At 46.7% G+C, this 14,341-nt stretch overlaps 1 protein-coding gene across 1 annotated transcript in view; it reads right to left on the reverse strand.

The window, feature by feature from the left end:
* Positions 1–14,341, reverse strand: part of zgc:66433 (uncharacterized protein LOC321250 homolog) — a 213,371-nt gene that overhangs the window by 90,773 nt on the left and 108,257 nt on the right. The window contains exon 4 of the mRNA XM_034181214.1: positions 6,271–6,397. Coding sequence (XP_034037105.1) covers positions 6,271–6,397 — 127 coding nt within the window. The remainder of the gene's footprint in view (positions 1–6,270; positions 6,398–14,341) is intronic.

Genomic DNA, 14,341 nt, shown 5'->3' on the forward strand with positions numbered 1-14,341 from the left:
TTTTCTGTGGGCCTTCAGCAGCCCCCAAACCTCCTGCCCATAAAAATCCACTTTCACCAGAATGGAACCCCCCCTTTTCAGATCCTGGCGATGGGCCTGCATGTGTCTGATTACGTTTTAATAAGAGAAGGAGTAAATCAACAAGAACACTCTGAAACATTAGTTTCAAAACAGCTGGTGACATAATGAAGCCCCACTGAGCCCAGCACATAATCCAGACTCTGGACCAAGGTTACAAAACATCAGTGTTGCAAACAAATGTTCCAGGATACTGTTTTGAGGTTGGTATCACTAATTTACAGTACTGATATCACGTTTTGGTGCTGTCCCCAGCCACACATTCTATCCTTCATTTTATCTGAGTTTTATTTAGACTTTTTGTTGTATATTTCATGCTGTATTTGCCCACACAGAGGGCATCATGTTTTGCTCTGGAGATGCGAGCTCAGCTTGTTGGTCGAGGCTCATGTGAAAGTGGGTGATGGTGGGTGACAGTGGGTGACAGTGGGTGAGGGTGGGTGACAGTGGGTGAAAGTGGGTGACGGTGGGTGACAGTGGGTGACGGTGGGTGAGGCTGGGTGACAGTGGGTGAAAGTGGGTGAGGGTGGGTGACAGTGGGTGAAAGTGGGTGACGGTGGGTGACAGTGGGTGACGGTGGGTGACAGTGGGTGATGGTGGGTGAGGGTGGGTGACAGTGGGTGACGGTGGGTGAGGGTGGGTGACAGTGGGTGAAAGTGGGTGACAGTGGGTGACGGTGGGTGACAGTGGGTGACAGTGGGTGAGGGTGGGTGAGGGTGGGTGACGGTGGGTGAAAGTGGGTGACAGTGGGTGACAGTGGGTGAGGGTGGGTGACAGTGGGTGACGGTGGGTGACAGTGGGTGACAGTGGGTGAGGGTGGGTGACGGTGGGTGACAGTGAGTAAGGGTGGGTGACGGTGGGTGACAGTGAGTGACGGTGGGTGACAGTGGGTGATGGTGGGTGACAGTGGGTGAGGGTGGGTGACGGTGGGTGAAAGTGGGTGACAGTGGGTGAGGGTGGGTGAGGGTGGGTGACAGTGAGTGACGGTGGGTGAGGGTGGGTGACGGTGGGTGACAGTGAGTGACAGTGGGTGACGGTGGGAGAAAGTGGGTGACAGTGGGTGAGGGTGGGTGAAAGTGGGTGACGGTGGGTGACAGTGGGTGACGGTGGGTGAGGGTGGGTGACGGTGGGTGAAAGTGGGTGACTGGGTGAGGGTGGGTGAGGGTTGGTGAAAGTGGGTGACAGTGGGTGACGGTGGGTGACAGTGGGTGACGGTGGGTGAGGGTGGGTGACGGTGGGTGAAAGTGGGTGACGGTGGGTGATGGTGGGTGAGGGTGGGTGACAGTGGGTGACGGTGGGTGAAAGTGGGTGACGGTGGGTAACAGTGGGTGAGGGTGGGTGAGGGTGGGTGACGGTGGGTGACAGTGAGTGACGGTGGGTGACGGTGGGTGAGGGTGGGTGACGGTGGGTGACAGTGGGTGACGGTGGGTGAGGGTGGGTGACGGTGGGTGAAAGTGGGTGACTGGGTGAGGGTGGGTGAGGGTGGGTGAAAGTGGGTGACAGTGGGTGACGGTGGGTGAGGGTGGGTGACGGTGGGTGAAAGTGGGTGACAGTGGGTGAGGGTGGGTGAAAGTGGGTGACGGTGGGTGACAGTGGGTGACGGTGGGTGAGGGTGGGTGACGGTGGGTGAAAGTGGGTGACTGGGTGAGGGTGGGTGAGGGTGGGTGAAAGTGGGTGACAGTGGGTGACGGTGGGTGAAAGTGGGTGACAGTGGGTGACGGTGGGTGAGGGTGGGTGACGGTGGGTGAAAGTGGGTGACGGTGGGTGATGGTGGGTGAGGGTGGGTGACAGTGGGTGACAGTGGGTGAAAGTGGGTGACGGTGGGTAACAGTGGGTGATGGTGGGTGAGGGTGGGTGACAGTGGGTGACGGTGGGTGACAGTGGGTGACAGTGGGTGAGAGTGGGTGACGGTGGGTGAAAGTGGGTGAGGGTGGGTGAGGGTGGGTGACGGTGGGTGAAAGTGGGTGACGGTGGGTGATGGTGGGTGAGGGTGGGTGACAGTGGGTGACGGTGGGTGAAAGTGGGTGACGGTGGGTAACAGTGGGTGATGGTGGGTGAGGGTGGGTGACAGTGGGTGACGGTGGGTGACAGTGGGTGACAGTGGGTGAGGGTGGGTGACGGTGGGTGAAAGTGGGTGAGGGTGGGTGAGGGTGGGTGACGGTGGGTGACAGTGAGTGACGGTGGGTGACAGTGGGTGAGGGTGGGTGACGGTGGGTGACGGTGGGTGACAGTGGGTGACGGTGGGTGAGGGTGGGTGACGGTGGGTGAAAGTGGGTGACTGGGTGAGGGTGGGTGAGGGTGGGTGAAAGTGGGTGACAGTGGGTGACGGTGGGTGAGGGTGGGTGACGGTGGGTGAAAGTGGGTGACAGTGGGTGAGGGTGGGTGACGGTGGGTGAAAGTGGGTGACGGTGGGTCACGGTGGGTGACAGTGGGTGACGGTGGGTGAGAGGGGGTGACGGTGGGTGAAAGTGGGTGACGGTGGGTAACAGTGGGTGACAGTGGGTGAGGGTGGGTGACAGTGGGTGAAAGTGGGTGACGGTGGGTGAAAGTGGGTGAGGGTGGGTGAAAGTGGGTGAGGGTGGGTGAAAGTGGGTGACGGTGGGTGAAAGTGGGTGACAGTGGGTGACAGTGGGTGAAAGTGGGTGACTGGGTGAAAGTGGGTGACGGTGGGTGAAAGTGGGTGACAGTGGGTGACAGTAGGTGAAAGTGGGTGACAGTGGGTGAAAGTGGGTGACAGTGGGTGAAAGCGGGTGACAGTGGGTGAAAGTGGGTGACAGTAGGTGAAAGTGGGTGACAGTGGGTGACAGTGGGTGACGGTGGGTGAAAGTGGGTGAGGGTGGGTGACAGTGGGTGAAAGTGGGTGACGGTGGGTGACAGTGGGTGACGGTGGGTGACGGTGGGTGACAGTGGGTGAGGGTGGGTGACAGTGGGTGAGGGTGGGTGACAGTGGGTGACAGTGGGTGAGGGTGGGTGACAGTGGGTGACGGTGGGCGACAGTGAGTGATGGTGGGTGACGGTGGGTGACGGTGGGTGACGGTGGGTGAAAGTGGGTGACAGTGAGTGAGGGTGGGTGAGGGTGGGTGACGGTGGGTGACAGTGAGTGAGGGTGGGTGACGGTGGGTGACAGTGGGTGATGGTGGGTGACAGTGGGTGAAAGTGGGTGACAGTGGGTGACGGTGGGTGATGGTGGGTGAAAGTGGGTGACGGTGGGTGACGGTGGGTGAAAGTGGGTGATGGTGGATGACGGTGGGTGACGGTTGGTGAGGGTGGGAGACAGTGGGTGAGGGTGGGTGACAGAGGGTGACAGTGGGCGATGGTGGGTGAGGGTGGGTGACAGTGGGTGAGGGTGGGTGAAAGTGGGTGACGGTGGGTGACAGTGGGTGAAAGTGGGTGAAGGTGGGTGACAGTGGGTGAAAGTGGGTGACGGTGGGTGACGGTGGGTGAGGGTGGGTGACAGTGGGTGACGGTGGGTGAAAGTGGGTGACGGTGGGTGAGGGTGGGTGACAGTGGGTGACGGTGGGTGAAAGTGGGTGACAGTGGGTGACAGTGGGTGACGGTGGGTGACGGTTGGTGAGGGTGGGAAACAGTGGGTGAGGGTGGGTGACAGAGGGTGACAGTGGGCGACGGTGGGTGAGGGTGGGTGACAGTGGGTGAGGGTGGGTGAAAGTGGGTGACGGTGGGTGACAGTCAATCAATCAATTCAATCAATCAATTTTTTTATATAGCGCCAAATCACAACAAACAGTTGCCCCAAGGCGCTTTATATTGTAAGGCAAGGCCATACAATAATTATGTAAAACCCCAAAGGTCAAAACGACCCCCTGTGAGCAAGCACTTGGCTACAGTGGGAAGGAAAAACTCCCTTTTAACAGGAAGAAACCTCCAGCAGAACCAGGCTCAGGGAGGGGCAGTCTTCTGCTGGGACTGGTTGGGGCTGAGGGAGAGAACCAGGAAAAAGACATGCTGTGGAGGGGAGCAGAGATCGATCACTAATGATTAAATGCAGAGTGGTGCATACAGAGCAAAAAGAGAAAGAAACACTCAGTGCATCATGGGAACCCCCCAGCAGTCTACGTCTATAGCAGCATAACTAAGGGATGGTTCAGGGTCACCTGATCCAGCCCTAACTATAAGCTTTAGCAAAAAGGAAAGTTTTAAGCCTAATCTTAAAAGTAGAGAGGGTGTCTGTCTCCCTGATCTGAATTGGGAGCTGGTTCCACAGGAGAGGAGCCTGAAAGCTGAAGGCTCTGCCTCCCATTCTACTCTTACAAACCCTAGGAACTACAAGTAAGCCTGCAGTCTGAGAGCGAAGCGCTCTATTGGGGTGATATGGTACTACGAGGTCCATAAGATAAGATGGGACCTGATTATTCAAAACCTTATAAGTAAGAAGAAGAATTTTAAATTCTATTCTAGAATTAACAGGAAGCCAATGAAGAGAGGCCAATATGGGTGAGATATGCTCTCTCCTTCTAGTCCCCGTCAGTACTCTAGCTGCAGCATTTTGAATTAACTGAAGGCTTTTTAGGGAACTTTTAGGACAACCTGATAATAATGAATTACAATAGTCCAGCCTAGAGGAAATAAATGCATGAATTAGTTTTTCAGCATCACTCTGAGACAAGACCTTTCTGATTTTAGAGATATTGCGTAAATGCAAAAAAGCAGTCCTACATAATTGTTTAATATGCGCTTTGAATGACATATCCTGATCAAAAATGACTCCAAGATTTCTCACAGTATTACTAGAGGTCAGGGTAATGCCATCCAGAGTAAGGATCTGGTTAGACACCATGTTTCTAAGATTTGTGGGGCCAAGTACAATAACTTCAGTTTTATCTGAGTTTAAAAGCAGGAAATTAGAGGTCATCCATGTCTTTATGTCTGTAAGACAATCCTGCAGTTTAGCTAATTGGTGTGTGTCCTCTGGCTTCATGGATAGATAAAGCTGGGTATCATCTGCGTAACAATGAAAATTTAAGCAATACCGTCTAATAATACTGCCTAAGGGAAGCATGTATAAAGTGAATAAAATTGGTCCTAGCACAGAACCTTGTGGAACTCCATAATTAACTTTAGTCTGTGAAGAAGATTCCCCATTTACATGAACAAATTGTAATCTATTAGACAAATATGATTCAAACCACCGCAGTGCAGTGCCTTTAATACCTATGGCATGCTCTAATCTCTGTAATAAAATTTTATGGTCAACAGAATCAAAAGCAGCACTGAGGTCTAACAGAACAAGCACAGAGATGAGTCCACTGTCCGAGGCCATAAGAAGATCATTTGTAACCTTCACTAATGCTGTTTCTGTACTATGATGAATTCTAAAACCTGACAAACTCTTCAAATAGACCATTCCTCTGCAGATGATCAGTTAGCTGTTTTACAACTACCCTTTCAAGAATTTTTGAGAGAAAAGGAAGGTTGGAGATTGGCCTATAATTAGCTAAGATAGCTGGGTCAAGTGATGGCTTTTTAAGTAATGGTTTAATTACTGCCACCTTAAAAGCCTGTGGTACATAGCCAACTAACAAAGATAGATTGATCATATTTAAGATCGAAGCATTAAATAATGGTAGGGCTTCCTTGAGCAGCCTGGTAGGAATGGGGTCTAATAAAGTGGGTGAAAGTGGGTGACAGTGGGTGAAAGTGGGTGACAGTGGGTGATGGTGGGTGAAAGTGGGTGACAGTGGGTGAAAGTGGGTGAAAGTGGGTGACGGTGGGTGAAAGTGGGTGACAGTGGGTGACGGTGGGTGACAGTGGGTGAAAGTGGGTGACGGTGGGTGACAGTGGGTGACAGTGGGTGACGGTGGGTGACGGTGGGTGACAGTGGGTGACAGTGGGTGAAAGTGGGTGACGGTGGGTGACGGTGGGTGACAGTGGGTGAAAGTGGGTGACGGTGGGTGACAGTGGGTGACAGTGGGTGACAGTGGGTGACAGTGGGTGAAAGTGGGTGACGGTGGGTGACAGTGGGTGACGGTGGGTGACAGTGGGTGACGGTGGGTGACAGTGGGTGACGGTGGGTGACGGTGGGTGAGGGTCGGTGACAGTGGGTGAGGGTGGGTGAAAGTGGGTGATGGTGTGTGACAGTGGGTGGAGTGCTGCTGGGCACAGCGCAGTGTTCAGCAGGTGCCAGACAAATGACAACCGTTTGCAGTTATATTTTGCAAATAAGTATTTTCGTACCTGCAGTGACTTGACTTTGCCGTGAATGCTGTCTTGAGATGCTCCCAGAGCTTCGTTAGCCTCCGACGAGTCAGAAACAAAGACAGAGTCATGTGACATGGCCTTGTTGCCCAGACTGATCTTTGACCTTTGAGAGAAGAGAAAAATATACAAACGTTCACACATCTTAATGATCAGCTTCTTAAAATAAACAACACATTCACATTACATTTAACTTTCTTTTCTTCATCTTTAATCTCTGGGGGGGGGGCAACAACAACAACCAAATAAATAAATAAAATGACTGTACTGATATTTGTGCTTTCTCTCCAGCACAGTATGAGTGAAGCAGGTTCATCCTGCCTGAAGAGTAAATGAGGTGGAAGGAGGCACCGCTTAGGAAAACAAAGGAAATAAGAACAGTTGACAGGAAGAGACTTTTCATTACTGGAAAAAAAAACAGGAAACCTGCCGTCTGTGCTTCAGTACGTCTGGAAGGAAAGGAGATGGATGTTAAAACACAGCCTTCCTTTTGGTCTTTTGAGTGTGAAAAAGACTGGACAAACTCCAAACAGGCTGTCAGAAAGTTACAGTTTAATAACTGATGTCCATCCACCATCATCAGCTCCACCAAGAAGCAAGAATTCTGACTGTGGACTAAAATAGAAACAATTACTGCAGTAGCTCCACAAAATGACAAGAGCCAAGAAGTGACAAATCGATTTTCAGAACTCTGAGAAAAGGTCAACTTTACATGTAACCTGGACAATTTTTTGCAAAACTGATTTTCATCTACCAATTACAGCGACTGTGAAACATGCAACAGACATCCACATCTGGATTAATCAATGAGGTGATTACACACAATAGGCATGTTTAATTACAGATTTGGGTCAAATTTCAGCAATATTTTTAGAATGTTGACAAAACAACATTTTTGACATTTTGACCGAGTGATGTTATGCGACTGCTGGGTTTTGTTCTCTCACATTTACTGCCATTCCTTTAATCATGATAACGAATGTGCAAGTCCTATTTAAATATTGCCATTTTGTTGTTTCAAATCCAATATTGCTATAAGGTTAAGAGGTTTCAGAAGTTCTCCATCTCTTCGCCCGTCCACACATACCACACCATGTGGATGGATGGATGGATGGATAGCTTTATTATCATTGTCAGTACAACAACGAGATTATGTCCACACTCACATTTCCACAGACAAACAGCAATTAATCCACAATTATTACTTGTTTACCGTAATAACGGCACACATCAGAATTAAAACAACACATACATTTGACATTGTTCATGTGCACTTTAACTTGAAAGAGTCCGTTTTCCAAATTGAGGCGATGTGAGTGTGTGGTAGCCGCTGCAACAGGAGTCGCGCCGCCTGCCAGCTTGGGGGAAACGGGGGCCTGCCGCGGGGGGGGGGGGGGGGCAGGAAGGGAGATAAAGGGAAGAGCTGGAGCATGCTTCAGTCCATGTGTAAGTCTGTCAGTTTATTGTCTTTGTGGGTTGACATAAGAATGGAGCTGAATAGTGGTGAAATGTATTTCAGAATGTCATGTGACTCTTTCTGTATGCCATGTGACCTATAATTCCACTGCAATTTCACAAAATAAGGCTTTTGTGAAACTGCCTGGAAAAACATCTCTGTGAGGGTAAAAACTGTTTTGCAGTAGTTCAGAGTTGTTTTTGAAATTTACACATCTCCATTAAGTGCATTTTCAATTTGCAATTTCAAACTGCACAATTTGAAGGATAATGGAAACCCGCCTGGTCTGTGGAAGACAGATGGGCGTGGCTAATATGGGGCAAAGGGTGATGGATCATCTGTGTCTACGGGGTATCATAGACTACAAATGTTAATATTTGTTTTTAAGATACCAGGGACTACAATTAGGTTGGTGAGACCCTCTGAACGCTGTAGAACAGGGGCGACTGTAGGTCCCTTCGGCTGCTCCCTTGTTTTCACTTGGGGTCACCACAGAAGATCCAAGGTGCATGTTGATTTGGCACAAGTTTTATGCCCTTCTGACGCAACTCCACATTAAACGGAGAAACGTGGCACGGGTGACGTTTGAGCTGGAGACCTTCCACACTGAAACTGAGCTCCAGAACAGGGGCTGCTCCTACAATCTAGCATTCACCAATTTGAATACAAAAGTTGGGTCTAAGCTGGAGTAGATCTCATTCAATTTTGGGGTGATATGGAAAAAAAGTACAACAGGTAATAGAAACAATTAAAAAAAAAAAAACCACACATTTTGGTCACCAAGTCAGATAAAATTTTAAATGGATAAATGGACTGCATTTATATAGGACTTTTCCATCTGCACCAGACGCTCAACGCGCTTTACAATTATGCCTCACATTCACCCATTCACACAAACACACCGGCATCAGGGTGCTGCCATACAAGGTGCCCACTACACACTGGGAGCAACTAGGGGATTAAGGACCTTGCCCAAGGGCCCTTAGTTACTTTCTGGTCAGGCTGGGATTTGAACCAAGGATCCTCTGGTCTCAAGCCCAACACTGAACCACTAGACCATCACCTCCTCAGATAAAGAACCAGGAAAAAGAAAAAAAAAAGAGAGAGAGAGAGATTGCAACAACCGTTTGATTTGCAGATAAAATTCCATTGAAGATTTTAATGAGAGATTAATGGAAACACTTTGATGAAAATATGGTAAAATATGGCAAAGATGCTTTTCATAAGGACAACATAAAGTACATGAAAAGGAACATACAGTGAAAGTGACGGAAGAATAAATATCATTTCATTTGTTTTGGCTCTACACTGAGGATGAAGACTTTGCAAAGACAATGCTGAATGTCAGCGTTAATTTCATGTTGTTTATCTGTAGACGGGTCCATAATTATTTGGACAGTCACACAGTTTTGTATGTTTGTCTCTGTACACCACCACAATAGAGTTGAAAAGAGAGAATGGTGAGGGAAGCCACCAAGACACACATGACAACTCTGAAGGATTTAGTTATAAAGAGGAGGTAAAAATTTCAGATCATTTACCAGAAGATGCAAAGGAAACTCAAGCACAGGTTCGATATGAAAACCCTTCTCTCTTCCATACCACCATGAAGCTCTGACTGTTGCAGCAACAGCCAGAAGCTGCACTTTGCAATTTCTCTAATCAACCAAACCGAAGAGTCCTGTAACTCTTTTCGAGTTGCCACAGATGCCTTATTGGCTTCCCTCACCTTCCTTCACAATCAATCAATCAATTTTTTTATATAGCGCCAAATCACAACAAACAGTTGCCCCAAGGCGCATTATATTGTAAGGCAAGGCCATACAATAATTATATAAAACCCCAACGGTCAAAACGACCCCCTGTGAGCAAGCACTTGGCTACAGTGGGAAGGAAAAACTCCCTTTTAACAGGAAGAAACCTCCAGCAGAACCAGGCTCAGGGAGGGGCAGTCTTCTGCTGGACTGGTTGGGGCTGAGGGAGAGAACCAGGAAAAAGACATGCTGTGGAGGGGAGCAGAGATCGATCACTAATGATTAAATGCAGAGTGGTGCATACAGAGCAAAAAGAGAAAGAAACAGTGCATCATGGGAACCCCCCAGCAGTCTACGTCTATAGCAGCATAACTAAGGGATGGTTCAGGGTCACCTGATCCAGCCCTAACTATAAGCTTTAGCAAAAAGGAAAGTTTAAGCCTAATCTTAAAAGTAGAGAGGGTGTCCTGTCTCCCTGATCTGAATTGGGAGCTGGTTCCACAGGAGAGGAGCCTGAAAGCTGAAGGCTCTGCCTCCCATTCTACTCTTACAAACCCTAGGAACTACAAGTAAGCCTGCAGTCTGAGAGCGAAGCGCTCTATTGGGGTGATATGGTACTACGAGGTCCCTAAGATAAGATGGGACCTGATTATTCAAAACCTTATAAGTAAGAAGAAGAATTTTAAATTCTATTCTAGCATTAACAGGAAGCCAATGAAGAGAGGCCAATATGGGTGAGATATGCTCTCTCCTTCTAGTCCCCGTCAGTACTCTAGCTGCAGCATTTTGAATTAACTGAATGCTTTTTAGGGAACTTTTAGGACAACCTGATAATAATGAATTACAATAGTCCAGCCTAGAGGAAATAAATGCATGAATTAGTTTTTCAGCATCACTCTGAGACAAGACCTTTCTGATTTTAGAGATATTGCGCAAATGCAAAAAAGCAGTCCTACATATTTGTTTAATATGCGCTTTGAATGACATATCCTGATCAAAAATGACTCCAAGATTTCTCACAGTATTACTAGAGGTCAGGGTAATGCCATCCACAGTAAGGATCTGGTTAGACACCATGTTTCTAAGATTTGTGGGGCCAAGTACAATAACTTCAGTTTTATCTGAGTTTAAAAGCAGGAAATTAGAGGTCATCCATGTCTTTATGTCTGTAAGACAATCCTGCAGTTTAGCTAATTGGTGTGTGTCCTCTGGCTTCATGGATAGATAAAGCTGGGTATCATCTGCGTAACAATGAAAATTTAAGCAATACCGTCTAATAATACTGCCTAAGGGAAGCATGTATAAAGTGAATAAAATTGGTCCTAGCACAGAACCTTGTGGAACTCCATAATTAACCTTAGTCTGTGAAGAAGAATCCCCATTTACATGATGAATTGTAATCTATTAGATAAATATGATTCAAACCACCGCAGCGCAGTGCCTTTAATACCTATGGCATGCTCTAATCTCTGTAATAAAATTTTATGGTCAACAGTATCAAAAGCAGCACTGAGGTCTAACAGAACAAGCACAGAGATGAGTCCACTGTCCGAGGCCATAAGAAGATCATTTGTAACCTTCACTAATGCTGTTTCTGTACTATGATGAATTCTAAAACCTGACTGAAACTCTTCAAATAGACCATTCCTCTGCAGATGATCAGTTAGCTGTTTTACAACTACCCTTTCAAGAATTTTTGAGAGAAAAGGAAGGTTGGAGATTGGCCTATAATTAGCTAAGATAGCTGGGTCAAGTGATGGCTTTTTAAGTAATGGTTTAATTACTGCCACCTTAAAAGCCTGTGGTACATAGCCAACTAACAAAGATAGATTGATCATATTTAAGATCGAAGCATTAAATAATGGTAGGGCTTCCTTGAGCAGCCTGGTAGGAATGGGGTCTAATAAACATGTTGATGGTTTGGATGAAGTAACTAATGAAAATAACTCAGAACAATCGGAGAGAAAGAGTCTAACCAAATACCGGCATCACTGAAAGCAGCCAAAGATAACGATACGTCTTTGGGATGGTTATGAGTAATTTTTTCTCTAATAGTTAAAATTTTGTTAGCAAAGAAAGTCATGAAGTCATTACTAGTTAAAGTTAATGGAATACTGAGCTCAATAGAGCTCTGACTCTTTGTTAGCATGGCTACAGTGCTGAAAAGAAACCTGGGGTTGTTCTTATTTTCTTCAATTAGTGATGAGTAGAAAGATGTCCTAGCTTTACAGAGGGCTTTTTTATAGAGCAACAGACTCTTTTTCCAGGCTAAGTGAAGATCTTCTAAATTAGTGAGACGCCATTTCCTCTCCAACTTACGGGTTATCTGCTTTAAGCTACGAGTTTGTGAGTTATACCACGGAGTCAGGCACTTCTGATTTAAAGCTCTCTTTTTTAGAGGAGCTACAGCATCCAAAGTTGTCTTCAATGAGGATGTAAAACTATTGACGAGATACTCTATCTCCCTTACAGAGTTTAGGTAGCTACTCTGCACTGTGTTGTTATATGGCATTAGAGAACATAAAGAAGGAATCATATCCTTAAACCTAGTTACAGCGCTTTCTGAAAGACTTCTAATGTAATGAAACTTATTCCCCACTGCTGGGTAGTCCATCAGAGTAAATGTAAATGTTATTAAGAAATGATCAGACAGAAGGGAGTTTTCAGGGAATACTGTTAAGTCTTCTATTTCCATACCATAAGTCAGAACAAGATCTAAGATATGATTAAAGTGGTGGTGGACTCATTTACTTTTTGAGCAAAGCCAATAGAGTCTAATAATAGATTAAATGCAGTGTTGAGGCTGTCATTCTCAGCATCTGTGTGGATGTTAAATCGCCCACTATAATTATCTTATCTGAGCTAAGCACTAAGTCAGACAAAAGGTCTGAAAATTCACAGAGAAACTCACAGTAACGACCAGGTGGACGATAGATAATAACAAATAAAACTGTTTTTTGGGACTTCCAATTTGGATGGACAAGACTAAGAGTCAAGCTTTCAAATGAATTAAAGCTCTGTCTGGGTTTTTGATTAATTAATAGCTGGAATGGAAGATTGCTGCTAATCCTCCGCCCCGGCCCGTGCTACGAGCATTCTGGCAGTTAGTGTGACTCGGGGGTGTTGACTCATTTAAACTAACATATTCATCCTGCTGTAACCAGGTTTCTGTTAGGCAGAATAAATCAATATGTTGATCAATTATTATATCATTTACCAACAGGGACTTAGAAGAGAGAGACCTAATGTTTAACAGACCACATTTAACTGTTTTAGTCTGTGGTGCAGTTGAAGGTGCTATATTATTTTTTCTTTTTGAATTTTTATGCTTAAGTAGATTTTTGCTGGTTATTGGTAGTCTGGGAGCAGGCACCGTCTCTACGGGGATGGGGTAATGAGGGGATGGCAGGGGGAGAGAAGCTGCAGAGAGGTGTGTAAGACTACAACTCTGCTTCCTGGTCCCAACCCTGGATAGTCACGGTTTGGAGGATTTAAGAAAATTGGCCAGATTTCTAGAAATGAGAGCTGCTCCATCCAAAGTGGGATGGATGCTGTCTCTCCTAACAAGACCAGGTTTTCCCCAGAAGCTTTGCCAATTATCTATGAAGCCCACCTCATTTTTTGGACACCACTCAGACAGACAGCAATTCAAGGAGAACATGCGGCTAAACATGTCACTCCTGGTCTGATTGGGGAGGGGCCCAGAGAAAACTACAGAGTCCGACACTGTTTTTGCAAAGTTACACACCGATTTAATGTTAATTTTAGTGACCTCCGATTGGCGTAACCGGGTGTCATTACTGCCGACGTGAATTACAATCTTACCAAATTTACGCTTAGCCTTAGCCAGCAGTTTCAAATTTCCTTCAATGTCGCCTGCTCTGGCCCCCGGAAGACAATTGACTATGGTTGCTGGTGTCGCTAACTTCACATTTCGCAAAACAGAGTCGCCAATAACCAGAGTTTGATCCTCGGCGGGTGTGTTGTCGAGTGGGGAAAAACGGTTAGAGATGTGAACGGGTTGGCGGTGTACACGGGGCTTCTGTTTAGGGCTACGCTTCCTCCTCACAGTCACCCAGTCAGCCTGCTTTCCCGGCTGCTCGGGATCTGCCAGGGGGTAACTAACGGCGGCTAAGCTACCTTGGTCCGCACCGACTACAGGGGCCTGGCTAGCTGTAGAATTTTCCACGGTGCGGAGCCGAGTCTCCAATTCGCCCAGCCTGGCCTCCAAAGCTACGAATAAGCTACACTTATTACAAGTACCGTTACTGCTAAAGGAGGCTGAGGAATAACTAAACATTTCACACCCAGAGCAGAAAAGTGCGGGAGAGACAGGAGAAGCCGCCATGCTAAATCGGCTAAGAGCTAGTAGCTACGCTAAGCTAGCGGATTCCTAAAAACACGCAAAGTGAATAATGTGTAAATAATTTAGAGGTGATTCAGCAGGAGTGCTTTAGTTAAGGCACGTAAGATTACACTGGGAAACAAATCGTAATCTAGATAACTAGATCAATCTAACTGCGCAGATTAAACAGCTAACAGATACAGAAAAACACCGCTGTGCTCCGGAACAGGAAGTGATACAATACCGCAGTGAGAGCCAACCACCAGTAGAGGCTGGTGGTTGGCTTTGATTGATGTCTAAAGAAAACTAAGAATTATGTTAGTTTGTCTAATTATGTGTAGCCTCTGAAAATTGAGGGCTGTGTATAAAAACTGCTGTAATTAGTAATAAGTTAATATGACAGTTTTGTTGTTAAAATCCTTGAATTAAAGCTGAAAGTCCACAATACAAATGCACCTTAACTGCATCATTTTATTTCTATTATGGTGGTGAACA

Source organism: Thalassophryne amazonica, chromosome 11, assembly GCF_902500255.1.
Source record: "Thalassophryne amazonica chromosome 11, fThaAma1.1, whole genome shotgun sequence".
Classification (NCBI taxonomy): Eukaryota; Metazoa; Chordata; class Actinopteri; order Batrachoidiformes; family Batrachoididae; genus Thalassophryne; species Thalassophryne amazonica.